The 14186-nt window shown below is 48.1% G+C and overlaps 1 protein-coding gene and 1 long non-coding RNA gene across 2 annotated transcripts in view; both read left to right on the top strand.

Annotated features, from left to right (window-relative positions):
- The first annotated feature begins 397 nt into the window (after positions 1 to 397).
- LOC119935838 lies at positions 398 to 3354 on the top strand. Its single transcript, XR_005453459.1, has 3 exons — positions 398 to 536; positions 679 to 755; positions 3216 to 3354. It is a non-coding gene; the product is annotated as an uncharacterized LOC119935838 (long non-coding RNA).
- Positions 3355 to 3434: 80 nt separating this feature from the next.
- The window catches only part of CXXC4 (CXXC finger protein 4), a 33271-nt gene continuing 22519 nt past the window's right edge, over positions 3435 to 14186 (top strand). Inside the window, exon 1 of the mRNA XM_038754947.1 lies at positions 3435 to 4601. Within this exon, the coding sequence (XP_038610875.1) occupies positions 3465 to 4601 (1137 nt within the window). The 5' untranslated portion in view covers positions 3435 to 3464. The remainder of the gene's footprint in view (positions 4602 to 14186) is intronic.

The raw sequence follows: 14186 nt of genomic DNA, 5'->3' as shown, positions 1-14186 counted from the left end.
CCAGGCCCGGCCTCCATGCCGGCTGAGGCGGCGGGGGGAGGCGGGAGGGAGCGCGAGGCGAGGAGGGGAGCGCGAGGCGAGGAGGGGAGCGCGAGGCAATGAAGGGAGGGAGGGAGCGCGCGCGCTTGCGGCGGTGGGGGAGGGGGCGGCTCGGTGAGGAGAAGCGGAGGCCCGCGTGCGCCTCTTGCTCCCCGTGTAATTTGCAGCCAATCAGCAGCGGGGGGCCGCGTCCCTGCGTCCTCCTCACCTCGGCGCCAATCACCCCCCCCTCCCCCCTCAGGCCTCCCTCCCCTTTCCCTCGCTCCCCTCCCCCAGCAATCACAGAGCGAGCGAGCGAGCGAGCGAGCGACTCCCCTGCTCCCTCCCTCCTCCCTCGCACACAGCGACTGGAGACGGACGAGGAGCAGCGCGTAGGGAGCGACCACCGCCAACCACCCACCGCTCTCACAGTCCTCTCCTGTGCCCCCCCTCCATCACCCCACCACTAACACCATCTCCTCTCCGCAACGAGAAAAAAAAATTACACACATCCGCAGGTATTTTTTTTCTGCAAGGGGGGGGGTCAATCCGTGTATTTATTCTGTCCCCCCCACCCACCCGTGTAGTTTGTTTGCAAGTATTAAAGTTCTAGTTGGGAGCTGCCAAGGACCCATCTGGATTTGTATTTCTTTGTGTTAGGGGGTGATGTGCAACTAATTAAAGGCAGGCTGGCAGTGTCTGCAATTCCTAAGGCTCCCTAAATAAAAAAGAGACTGGTAAGTGATTGTTCTTTCTCCTTCTCGGGCTTTTTGTTTTCTCTCTCCGAAATGTTTGCCGTCCGCTGGGATTGTAAAAGTAGATTGATAATGCGGGACTTGAGCGGCAAAAAGCGCCGCTGTATTAATTTATTAATTAATCTGCACCCGCCCCTCCTCCTGAATGTTAAATATGACCTTTGATCTCCGTGTCTCCGCTAGACCAGGCACGCAATATTAAGCAGGTCTGGCCACATCGGTTTAAGCAAAAACGGGATCTGGAAGTACAGCCGTCTGATTTTGGCTTAATTGTCGGGATGGAGTTATTCGTGTCTTTAGGCGTTTTGAAAAGGAACTGGGGGAGTAGGGGGACGGGGCGGGGGGTGGAGGGGGAAACGACCCAAAACAATAGCTGGGGCTCGGGCACCCTTTTCGCGTCCAGAGATGCATTCGTTGAGCGCTGATGACCTGGAGGGTGGGCACTCTCTCCTTTTCTCCAGTTTCTTCCGGCCTTATACCTTGGAGAGGGGAAAGGGAACCAGCACGAAGAGCTTCGGTGGACAAATACCACTTTAATACTTTTAAAAGACGGGGCATTGAATAACCGCCTTATTCGGAACACAATCAGGAGACGAAAATATTGATATTCCGTCTCCCGCCCCCCCCCCCCCCTTGCCAAATGGGTGGATTTTGAAGCCACGGTTGGCAAACTAGTTTTATTGAGTAGCTGTGATTATGGATATGCAATTACGATTTCATTCGGAGAGACTGAAGCTCTAAGCATATCCCGGGTGCGCTTTCCGCCCTCTTCCCTCCTCCCTTTTCCCCTCCCATCTCCTCCCCTCCTTCTCTCCTCAAGAATATATTTAGCCTGGAGCTTTTGGGGGGGCACCCTTTGTATTGCCATTAGACCTCTGAACAGAGCAATCCTCATTCAGCTTTCCCCTCATGCCCAAAATGGAGAGGTGGTGCTGGGTGATTAGGACTTTTTTGTGATTGAAAGATGTACATGTTGGTTCCTGATGCAGACCCGAGTGAGATTTGATTATCCTTTTTTTAATCTTCATATATCCCAACCGACCTTAACGGGGTTCCGTTTCACATAAATCCTCCTTTTTAATGTACGGAGTCGGTCGGGAAAGAAGTTTTTACACTTGTAAATTGGGCGAGAAATGGTTCGTTAATCTAATTATAAGCATAATTGCTGTAATTGATAACCATTTTGAACTATGCATATTTGAGACCAGATCTGTACTCGGCCTCATTTTTGTAATCTCCCAACTAGACATTTCTGTCCAATGGCCAATCTGAAAGACGACAAAAAAAAAAAAATGGCCCAGAAACCAATATTCTGGTAAAGAATCTGGAAAAATCTGGAAACAAAGAGAGACACCGTGTTGGGGGTTAATATATAGTATGTGTCTTTTCCTTTATTTCCCCAAAGGCCGTGAGAGACTTCTCCCCACTCTCATAAACCACGAAAATATCCCTTCCTCAAGCATGATAATGGCCTGTTTGCGAGAAAATGAACGCACATCTCGGTGAACATTCAACTTTACGTTCAGAGGAAAAAATAACTTTAAAACCCTTTTAATGTCCAGTTTACAGGAAAACGGCTCCTGGACCTTCATTTTTACCCCCCTTCAGTATAGGTGTATTTCCCTCCTTTTTTTACCCCCCTCCTGTTTGTTCCCGAGCATCCCCTTCATCTAGCCTTGGAGGTGGATAGGGCTGTCCAGTGGGAGTGACTGGGAATCTTTACACCTTAGAGCAGCTGCGGATTCTTGGAAGAAACCCTGGGAAATTTTCGCTCCTAAATGTCTGTAAAAAAAAAAAAAAAAGCCTAGGCCTACCTCTCCCCCTCCCCTTTTCATCTTGATAAGAGGAACACCAACCTTCTTCCCCCACCAAGCAACACCACCGAATGGCCCGTACAATTGAGACCTGTCGTTGGTCGGTTGAATTAGGACCCCAACAGAGCCAGCTGTGCTGGGATTCAAACTAATGACCGTCAGACCCAGAAGGGCACTGTGGCAGCTGGTAGCTCCTTTCCCCCGCTCTCCCCCTCCTCTTTGGTTCGTCTCGTCTGCGGGCGGTCTCCCGGTTGCCCTGCCTGTGCTTGACGGTTTGGCCTCTGATGGTGGGCAGACTTTCCCGGGACTTGTCTTGCTAATTTCCCGTCGGTTCTCTCCTCTCGAGCGCCGCGCACATCCGCCCCCCCCCCCCCCCCCCCGCCTTGTTCACACATTTCCCCATTTCTCAGGGCCTCCGGGTCGAGGACGGGTCGCCCTCCGCCCCCCTCGTCCGCCCGTCCCGCCGGGGGCCCTTTTCCCCCGTCCCCTTCTCGGATCGGTGGGGACCCCCCCTCTCTCCCTGGGCGGGGGGGTGAGGGTGGGCAGGGACGGGGGCGGCGTCCCGGGCCCTCGGTGCCCTCCCCGGTGCGTGACCGTGTGTATGTGTGTGTGTTTCGGTTGTGAACAGCTGGAGGAGGATGCCCAGGGAGCCGCTGCCCGGACGGTCGGCGTCGGTGGAGATGCGCCCGGAGCAGCAGCAGCAGCAGCAGCAGCAGCAGGAGGAGGAGGAGGAGGCGGAGTAGAGCCGTTGGCCACCATCCCCTTCCACGGGCGCCCGGCCCCCGCCGCCCCCGCCTTCCCGGCCTTCCCCCGGGCCCCGGCCCCGGCCCCGGCGGGCCCCGCGTCCACCCTGCACCCCTTCTTCCCGCCCTGCCCCATGAACACCAATGTCTGCGTGGAGCCCGGGCCGGGCCCGGAGGCGCCGGGCCTGCCCAAGGAGAGCCACCTGCCCGACGGGGCGCTCAACGGCCTTGTGGATTACAACTCGGAGATGGAGCGCTACCGCTCCTTCGCCAGCTCCTTCTACAAGAGCAACGGCGGCGCCTTCCCGCAGGCGGCCAAGATCGCGCGCATCACCACGCCCATCTTCCCCGGCAGCGCCGCCGCCGCCGCCGCCGCCGCCCGCATCGGCATGGCCCCCTGGAGCTGCGACAACGCCGCCACCGCCGCCGCCGCCACCGCCATGCTCTGGGGGGGCGGGGGAGGAGCCGGACCCGGAGGACCCGGAGGAGGGGCGGGAGGGGCGGCGGGAGGAGGAGCCGGAGCGGCGGCGGCGGCGGCGGCGGCGGCGGCAGGAGGCGGGGGAGGGGTCGCCGGCGGAGCCAGGAAATCCACCGCCACCTCCACCTCCTCCTCCTCCTCCTCCTCCACCGCCGGCGCATCCTCCGCCTCCTCCTCCTCCGCCTCCTCCACCGCCAGCTCCGCCGTCCACGGCGGCAGGACGGGCCTGCACCACCGCAACGACTCCCCCCGGCTGGGCAAAGCTGGCTGCCCGCCAGAGCCCGCCCTGCAGATGGCCAACACCAATTTCCTGTCCCCCCTGTCCCCCGACCACTGCAGACCTCTGGCGGGGGAGTGCATGAACAAGCTCAAGTGCGGCGCCGCCGAAGCGGAGCTCATGAACCTCCCCGAACGCGTGGGCACCTTCTCCGCCATCCCGGCGCTGGGGGGCATCTCCTTACCCCCGGGGGTCATCGTCATGACGGCCCTCCACTCCCCCGCCGCCGCCTCGGCGGCCGTCACGGACAGCGCGTTTCAGATCGCCAACCTGGCGGACTGCCCGCAGAGCCACTCCTCCTCCTCCTCCTCCTCCTCCTCCTCCTCCTCCGCCGGGGGGGCCGGCGGGGCCAACCCGGCCAAGAAGAAGAGGAAACGGTGCGGGGTCTGCGTGCCCTGCAAAAGGCTCATCAACTGCGGAGTCTGCAGCAGTTGCAGGAACCGCAAAACGGGACACCAGATCTGCAAATTTAGGAAATGTGAAGAGCTTAAGAAAAAACCGGGCACTTCACTAGAGGTCAGAGGAGACGATTTCTTCTTCCCCAGCCTCCCCCCGGCCCTCCTCCCTCCGCTCCCCTCTCCCCTCCAGTGCTTTTTGGCCAACTTCAAGATGCACTGCCCCTTCTCCGAAGCCTCTTTCGGGTTGTGAAGCCGGGCTGCTAAGAGGGGGGCTCTGCCTCCCCCTCGCCCCCGACGACACCCCTCTCCCGGCCCGTCCCTCTCCGTGCCCGGCCTCTGTTGGCATCGCGGCCAGACCCTCGTTTGGGCCAAACACTCACCCTGCCGGGCTCGCCCGCACTACCACCTCCCAAGGGGATCAGTGGAGTTTATGGGGGATGGTGGGGGGGGAGGGGGATCAGAGGATTCGGGATCCGCCCCATTCCCCAGCCAGCGGGGTCACGGCTGCTCCTATTAACCCTCCCCCCAACACAGTTCTGGGTGATGACCCGGAATCGCTCCTGCCCCCCACAGACATCTCAGCCTTTAGGGAAATAGTGGAACTGAACGTTTGACACCTGGATACGATCAAGGATTTCATCCCCCCCTCAATTTTTCTATCCCCCTTCCCTTCTTTTTGCCATCGTTCCCTCCCGGTTCATACCTACTGGATTTTTTTTTTCCACCTGGCCATCGTTGGTCGAGGAAACAGAAAAAGTACAAGTGCTAGTTAAACACCTACAGTTTGGGTTTTTTTTTTTGGAGTGGGGGGGATCCGTTCGGAAGAAAGGCAGAGTTCCAGGGTAGCTCGTGATGATTTGGTTCAAAGAGAATAAGCGGTTGGAGAGTTTAAATTCTGAAATGAATGGTTTAGGAAATGGGCTGAAGAAAGAATGGGCGCTGCGTTTTGATAAAGTGACCATTCTGTATTATCTTAAAATGGGGCTAAACACAAACAAGCGCAGGTTAGACCCACCTCCCATCTTATTGCATAGACAGTGCATTGATTTTTCCCCTACAGTCCCAAAACTGACAGTGGATTGGATATTGCCTAAGATGCAAAGCCAGATTTTCAAGTCGGTTAAGCAAAACAAAACAAAAAGATAGCCACGTCGGAAGGAAATGGGATTCGTGCACTGAACAAAGCAAGCACTGGTGCGGGGGTGGGGGGATCGAAAAAACAAACCACCAACATATAAAATGGTAAAATGAAGTGGGTGGTACGTTTAGCCAAGAGAGATGAACGGTCATATTTAATCCCTCGTTCTTATTAAAATCCTGGCAATGCTGGTTAGATGAATGAACGTGTGTGGCTGGATTGAGGAGCGCTGGCTGGCCCCAGTGGTAGACTGAGTTTTGCAATCCCAGATGGTAGCACCGGAGAGAGCGATCGTGCCGTTACATTTTAAGGTGATGACGGCTGGGAAGAGTTTTCTGTAGGAAGGAGTGAAGGAGATTTTAAGGCACCAAACCAAAAGAAATCTGGGTGGCAGTTTGTTGAATGCCAACTGAACACGCAAGTTATTGGTATTAATAAGATTCTTAAACTGGCATTTGGGTTTCTTCAAAATCAGCAGTTTACTGACATAATGATTCATTGTGTTTAGTCACATGAAAACATTTCATTTATTCCTCCCCGAAAGAGCAAGCCTCCCTTTTTAAAAGTTTGATCCTTCGTTCAGAGTCATTCCATTTTAACTCCTGTGAGTGTAGAGAATAACAAGTGTTATCAAATGTCATCTCCTTGCGTATTTTCTCAGGTGGCAGAAATTGGCTTCTGGATGCTGGGTTTTAGCTGCCATTTTTAGTTGACTAACTTCGTTCACTTTTAGAGAGACTGGTGAAGGTATCTATAGCAGAAGAGCCTGGGAATTTTTTTCTAAAAGAAACAACGTTAAGCCGAAATTTCCCATCGGTCCACAATTAATAAGGAATCAGTAACCTTTGAGGAGTTGAGCAGCATCCGTATAATTCATCAAGAGCTGATAAACTCTAGATGATGCCGCTGAAATTGGAATTTCATCTAGGCGTGAGGTTCAGCTTATCGCTGTAATTCAGCATGGACGGTGCATAGGTCACCGATTTCTATGACAGGGAGGCGATCCTGAGGAGTCTGGTTTGTGTAGCGCTTAGTTTTGCTTTGCCCACAGTGAGTGCTCAATAAATACGAGTGAATGAGTGAATGAGCTCTCTCAAGTCAAGTCTTAGGCCCCAGTTGCTGGGCACATATGTGTCTTAAAACAAGTTTTATGGATTTCCTTCCGTGTGCTCGAGGTGTGCCAAAGTCTTAAAAATTCTTCAGGCATGTAAGCAGGCATGCACAATGTTAACATTGTTTCACCATTGTGGCTAATAAAAACCATCGTTTTATTAGTCACATATGCACTTGTAGAGCCACCTGCCTCATCTCGCTTCATGGGTCTACAGACTTCCGGTGATTTTTTTCCATAATTGAAAAAAAGCAGATCCCTCTGCAACTGAGAAATCAGCAGGTCTTCTCTTCAATGCAGATTCACATCCAGTCAGAGAATGTGTCACTGTCTGTGGCCAGAATCTTGATTGGGGCCTGATATTGGGCAGGAAGACAGGAAATCGGTCATTTCTAGCTGGGTCATTTTTTTTTCTCCCCTCATTGAAAAAAAATGTAAATAAGGTATAACCGCGCGATTGCCTGAAGCACAAGGGCAGCAACACTATTTTGGTCGTAAGAAAACCAGCTGGAAGCGTGTCAGAGAGTGACAGGGCATGACTGAGTTGAAGCAGCAGCAGCAGTTGCAGGTGGGTGAAAAGTCTCCCCACCAGACTGGCTTCCCCATAGAGCTGGTCCTGTGGCCTCCGTAGGTCATCCCCCCTTCCGAGGTGATGACTCGGAGTTCAGCTGGGCCTCTTACCCAGAGTAGAGGGGCTGACGCCTCATCATGACAGATATCAGTGAAGTTCTGGTGTCCCCTCAACGGCTGGTCAATTTGACAGCCTCAAAACATGGAAAAAACTGGCAGCCGAATCAAATCGTATAAAAAGACAAAACGTTTGTCTTCCACGGAACGCATCGCCTCTCCTTGCCGATGCACCTTAAGGCGTGGTCAGATTCTCAACCTTAGTCAGTGAAACTCGAGTCCATTCACATTCATCCTTTTAGGTTCCCGACCCTTACATTTTGAATGAAATGCCTCCTCCCGTTATTCCTACCTTAATCGCATCCCTCTTTTCCAAAATTTCTCTATATTAATCCTGTTTTGAGACCATTCTCATGTTCCTTTGAGAGAATTACCTCACAATAATAGCCTATAGATGATGTACATAAAAGAATAAAATTAATTTCATACGCTGTTGTGCACTGCATATTTGCATACACACTGTTCATTTAGGCTCTAATTGGTTTACAAAAACATAAGCGGTATGTAGCCGTAGAGAGAAGTAGCGACCCCACATTCCTTTTCCAGTACTTGATATAGATTTCTGAAATCATTGACTGCTGAGTTAAAGGTCAATATTAAATTCCTGGATGTTTGGGCATGGTGTTGAGATAACCAGGAGATATCTTGCATTTTTTTCAGTTCTATGCCGCAGTCATTCAGGGGACTGCCTTTTCAGAGAAATCTTCAGCTTTTCTCTCCACCAACCGCATGTCCCAATCCAAGTTTTAAATATTTAAACCATCCAGCCTGACAAGAGCCACGGTAAATAGCTCTCCCAGGGGTAACCTCGGCCCCCGAATCTCTAAACGTTGCTCAGGTGCCATGATTGATCTCTGTGGGACAGCATTAGGGACCACACAGATCTGGTTTCCCTGCCATTAGTTGATTTATGGGCCGACATTAGCCAGCCGCTCCTCCGGAGGTTTCTCCCCCCGCCCCCACCCTTTGCTCTCCTTGCTCAGAGTTACGCACCGTGAAAGCATTTCAGCCTGTAGTACTCGAAACTGGGTAATGGAAGCCTTGGAGGAAGAGATGGAGCAGGAGAGGGTAAAGACTGGTAAAGCAGTAAAGGAACTGAAAAATCACGTTCCAGGTCCTCCCCGAACTCTCGTCCCCGCTGAGGGAGAGAGTTAACAGTGGGCACTATAGTCCCCTCAAGAGAGAGGGTCAGCATCTCGGGAACACCATCTGCTTTGAAATCCAGATGGAAATAGTCCAGGACACCCTTCCCACCTCCCGACTCTCACAGCGTCCATTTGCTTTTAATGTTGATCATCTTGTAAATATCCTAGCAGATCCTGAGGCCATGCATGCGACCGCCTGTAAAAAATGAAACACAGTGTGGGCTTCCTGTACACATTAGGCACTGTCCAGAGTTTACAGAATAAAGTTCCTGTCCACTAAGGGTGTGTAACCTGTGGTTGCAAACATAGATGAAGTAAACGTGTAGCGAGACGTCGGCATGCTACCTTCTGATACAGGTTTTCCATTTTCGTCGCTTTGGAGAGGCTACGATGCTTCAACGTTTTAAATTGAAAACGGGATCAAATGCAGTTGTTTTCCATTATAATTTCAACTTGAGGCTAAACAGCACAGTACCAGTGCTTCATTTGGATTGAAAATATTGCACCCCTATAGTTCAGTCTGGGTGAAACTGAAGGGTAGTTACTAGCAACATCTACAAACAGTAACGCAAGGACGTAACTCTTTGAAAGAAATCCAATATTTTTAATACTTCTGAAACCAAATTGGCCTGGCCCACCCTCCTAAACCTGTTGACGCTCAGATATCAGTGAGCCTTTTAAAGACAACTAGAAATGGTACAGTTATATAAAGCCAAGCATATCATTTACAAGCAGGAAAACTCTGCGAGTCTGAAATTTTTGGGATTAGCAAGAATTGAACTATTAACTTTTTTATTAAAGAACCGTGGGGCATGTAGTCAACTAATGAAGGATACTCCAAATTATATACTATTTTAAAGAAATCAATATTCACTTAAGAAGTACGATTGTACTTTTTTGTTCAAAAATCTGTTCCTCTTCTGTTGGGAGTGGACAAGCCCTTGGTCTATTCTTGGTTTAAATTTAACAACAGCACTTAAGGATTTATTTATTTTTATTTATTTATTATAGTATTAAGTGCTTACTATATGTCAAGCACTCTTCTAAGCGCTGGCGTAGATGCAAGGTAATCGGGGTAGACGCGATCCCTGTCCCACCTGGGGTTTACAGTCTAAATAGGAGGGAGAACAGGTATCGAATCCCCATTTTGCAGTTGAGGAAACTGAGGCACAGAGAAGTTAAGTAACCCACCCAAAGTCACATAGCATACAACTGGCAGAGCCAGGATTAGAACCCAGTTCCTCTGACTCCCAGGTTTTTGCTCTTTCCATGCTGCTTCCCAAGCATCCTAGATAGTTCTGAATGTACCTGTTTCATCTACTGTCAGGAGTAAATGCTGAAGTAAATACGGAGCCTTCAAACACTTGTAAAGTTACTGCCTGAACAGTGATCTTGAAAGGGTGTAGATTTTCTCCGTCTCAACTTCATGGTTGCATCCACCTTGGCGCAGTCACCTGGAGGACTGCGTGAATTAATCTGGATAATTCAGCCAAAGATGCTATTGAGGATGCTACTGGGGAGCGGAGGAGATGTAGGGGTGAATTATTCAGATTGGCTGTCTGAACTGATAAGTTGCCCAAGATAATTACTCTATTTTACACCTCCCTTGCCTGTTTAAACAGCCTATGAGTAGATTTGCACAAATACTCGGAGTGCCTCCAAATAGGTGCAATTCCTTAAATTATCAGTTCCACTTCATACAGAATATCCTTTAAACGTTCTTGGTACGGTCACCGTTGGGCTAACTAATCTCAGAACACATAGAAATCCCCGCAAAATGAGCACTGAAATTTTGACACACATGGTTAGAATTTCCATTCTCTTCCGCCTGTTTGCCCATCTTTAAAATTTTCCTTAGTTGTGAGAAATGACTGCTTAAAAATATGTATTTAATGCCAACCTAGAACTCAGACCAGCAGATATAATGAAGAGGTTAAGTATTCAATCACTGAATGGATTTTAGGGTGACCAGTGATAAAAGAGCCTTTAAGTTGGGCAATATCATTTTAGCACAATATGCCTTTTTTACTCAAAGCGTGGATTTTCAGTGTCGTCGATATCATATTTTGAGGAGCCCACCTGAAACTAATCTTGTCTTCTCAAAACCATAGTGTACTTGAGTACTAATGGCCATTTTAGTGGATATGGATATTGTTTCAGTGGACACTGCATTGTGGAACTTGGGAGCTCAAGTTTTTCAACACAGTCGATTCGATGGGATGGTGGTTTTTTCTGTTTTTGTTTTTTTTAATTCTTCAGTCCTATCTCGTTTCATCACATGCAGACACCTGTCCTGAAAATCCGTTATTCTGCAGGATAATCTCAAGCCTCCCCCCATTTGACATCGTATGTTTTCTGTTGATTATTGAGTTATGTTGCACCATACTTCAGATGCGACAGCCATTTAATAATGTTGAAGCTTTAGCTCTGCAGGGGCTAGAAAGATCCCCGCAGGCTTGTTAACTTCTACTCTCAAACATGACGGGAAATATTTTCTCTTCTGTGGAACTCCTAGGCATTTTCTTAATTTATTTTAAGACTATAAAAGTCCATTGTCAGATCCTATTGAATTTTTGCAGTTTGGGGAAGTTTCATTATGTCTTAATATTTAGTCAGCCAATGTCATATTGTACGCCTTTAACTTAAAGGAAGGCAGCATAGTCAGCAATCAGTTTTAAAAATTGGTAGTTTCGCTATCTACAACAGTACAAACTCAGATTAGCAAAATGTTTACAAATCAATTTGTTTAATTTGTATTTGTTCAATCTTAACCAGTTTTAATTTAATGATGCGATATTTATTTTGACCCCCAGACCTGGCCTGCACTAGCAAAATAAAGTAGTAGGGCCATTATTTGGATAATTCAGATGAAAAGCCTGTTTCTACCTGGACACTCCAGATCTTGGATTGCTGGTGTTTTGGTGTTGCTTGGATCGTTACCCGAATTCTCAGTTTAGACTTGGTTTGTGCCTGCCTGCAAAGACTTGAATCTCAGTTGAGTTCTTCAAGTCTGTGTCCATAGAAGCCAAGTGAATCGGAGAGTTAGACCGTTTTCTAATGAATTTGACCATGGTGTGCATGATCAGTGAAATCAATGGAAATCATAAAAGCAAAAGCATATTTTCCATAATATAATTATTCTTGGCCTGAGGTTTTGAGGAAATTCACCCCATGCTCTACACATCACTTTGCCTAGTGATGTAGCCAGGATGTATATAGAGGGAAGATCCTTAGTAGGGTTAGAAAGGTGTTCCCATCAGAGAGCATGTGGGGACCCTAGAGACAAGGGTAAGACTAACAGAGAAGTCCAAATAGGTAAGGGAACAGAGAGGTGGGAAGTGTGGGAGTTGGTAAAGTGAGTCCCTGGGTAGTTTTTAAAAAGCGGGAGCGTCATGTGAATTGGATTTGGATCTAGGAAAGGCGACAGAATGAGATTTGTTTGAACCCTCTTCCCGGACGAAAGAAAAGTTGGGGAAATCCATGAAGTTCAGACTGCTGATTTTGGAGGACCTTGAAAGAGATAGCTGTACTAGAGAAACCCAGAAGTGATGCTACCCTGAATTAAGCCTTGCCTAGAGACTCTGGAGAAGTTGGATGTTCATTTTGCCAAGTTTGAGGTTTTGTCCAATGAAAAAACATATGAGGGGAAGAAAGACTGAGTTTAGGGTTTAGCTCAACGTATTTGTCTTTGAGAGCAAAGTTGATTTAAGAGTGGCGTGACATCAGAATAAGAAGCCCCAGTCGAGTTATTTTTTTAGTTCATTCATTCACTCAATCGTATTTATTGAGCGCTTACTGTGCGCAGAGCACTGTACTAAGCACTTGGGAAGTACAAGTTGGCAACATATAGAGACGGTCCCTACCCAACAACGGACTCACAGTCTAGAAGGGGGAGACAGACAACTAAACAAAACATGTGGACAGGTGTCAAGTCATCAGAACAAATAGAATTAAATAAATGCTTTTAAAGCTTAGTGTATTTTATTTGACCGAAAGCCTTTCAGGTGTTCAGTTGGAAGATGATAGAGTGTAAGAAGAAGTGATCAGAGTCAAAACTGGCAAACAGATGGAATGGAGGAGGATCAGATTTGGACGTTAACCTGCATCAAAATTGATGTTTGGAGTAAAAAGTAGAAATGAGTCATCCCAGAGAGAACAGACAGTTAAAGAAGAGGGTCAAACTAGGAGAAAAGAATGCTGGACAATCTACTCATAATTATAATAGTAAGTGGATTATATCCATTATATGCTAAGCACTGGGGTAGATTCAGAAAAGCAGATCAGACACAGTCCTTTTCCCATATGGGCCTCACTGCGGAGGTTCTGGATTCCTGCTCCAGGGCTCCTAAAAGACAGAATGAGAGAATTAAAACCTCCCCGGAAAACAAGTAGGTTGAGCAGAGAAAGGGTTTCTGTCTACAGTCCAGAAATGTAGCACTAATTCCCTGAAAAAAAGAGGCAGTACCTATATGGAAAAAGATGAAAACAAGTGAAGTCTTTCAGCAGTGCCAGGAGGTGGAGCAAAAGAGGGTCTCCTTCTGCTAGAACTCTAGAGCTTCAATTGAAGAAAAGGAGTTGAAGTGATTTTGTTTATAATTATTTGAAGAACAAACCAATTTTATTGTAATTAGAAAGGTTAAGATGTGATTGATAGTAATGCCAAAGCAGCAATAGACTACTGGTTGGAGAAGCGGATCTGACAAACCCTTGGAGGGTGACTTTCCCTCACCTTTAGGCAGATTTGTATTTTCTCAGTGAAAGTAAGCACTGATTGAACTGAAAGCAAAACAAAAGAAAAAACAGTGGAAGTTGCCCCGAGGGAATAATGTAATCTTTCAGTGACATTTCCTGAGAATTTACTATGTGCAGAACACTGTACTAAGTACTTGGGAGGGTGCAGTTAAGTAGATGTGATTGCTGCCCTCAAGAATCATACAGTGTATCAAGGGAAATGGACGCTAAAATAAATTCCAGGTAGGAGAAGCAGCAGAGTATAAGAGTCTCTACCCAAGTGCTTAGGGGTTTTGGCATCAAGTGGTTAGTGACAGTGGGGAGGGAAAATATGATGGGGAGATGAAAAATTAGTCAGTGAAGACTTTAGAGGAGAATGTAGAGGCAGGATGGGGATTATTGTAATCAAGGTAACACCAAGACACCTTCATACACTAGCAATGAGCAATGAGAAGTCTCAAGGTTTTGAGTATTTTGCTTTTGAATTTACTTGCTATCCTGAAAAAATTACAATGCTGTTTCAAGTTAAAATAGCAATGAGCAATGAGAAGTCTCAAGGTTGTTACCTTGTAATCCGTGTACATCAGGCATGATTTGGCATGGCTTTATATCTCTAAGGTTCTTCGATGGCACCGGGGAGAAAGAGTTAGTGGTCTTCACTGAAGACCACAGCAGAGTGAAGACTAATAATAATAATAATGTTGGTATTTGTTAAGCCCTTACTATGTGCCAAGCACTGTTCTAAGCACTGGGGTAGATACAGGGTAATCAGGTTGCCCCACGTGGGGCGCACAGTCTTAATCCCCATTTTACAGATGAGGTAACTGAGGCACAGAAAAGTTAATTGGCATTCATTCATTCATTCATTCAATCATATTTATTGAGCGCTTA

This window comes from Tachyglossus aculeatus, chromosome 12 (assembly GCF_015852505.1).
Source record: "Tachyglossus aculeatus isolate mTacAcu1 chromosome 12, mTacAcu1.pri, whole genome shotgun sequence".
NCBI classification, from domain to species: Eukaryota; Metazoa; Chordata; class Mammalia; order Monotremata; family Tachyglossidae; genus Tachyglossus; species Tachyglossus aculeatus.
This window is presented reverse-complemented; position numbering and strand designations above follow the sequence as displayed.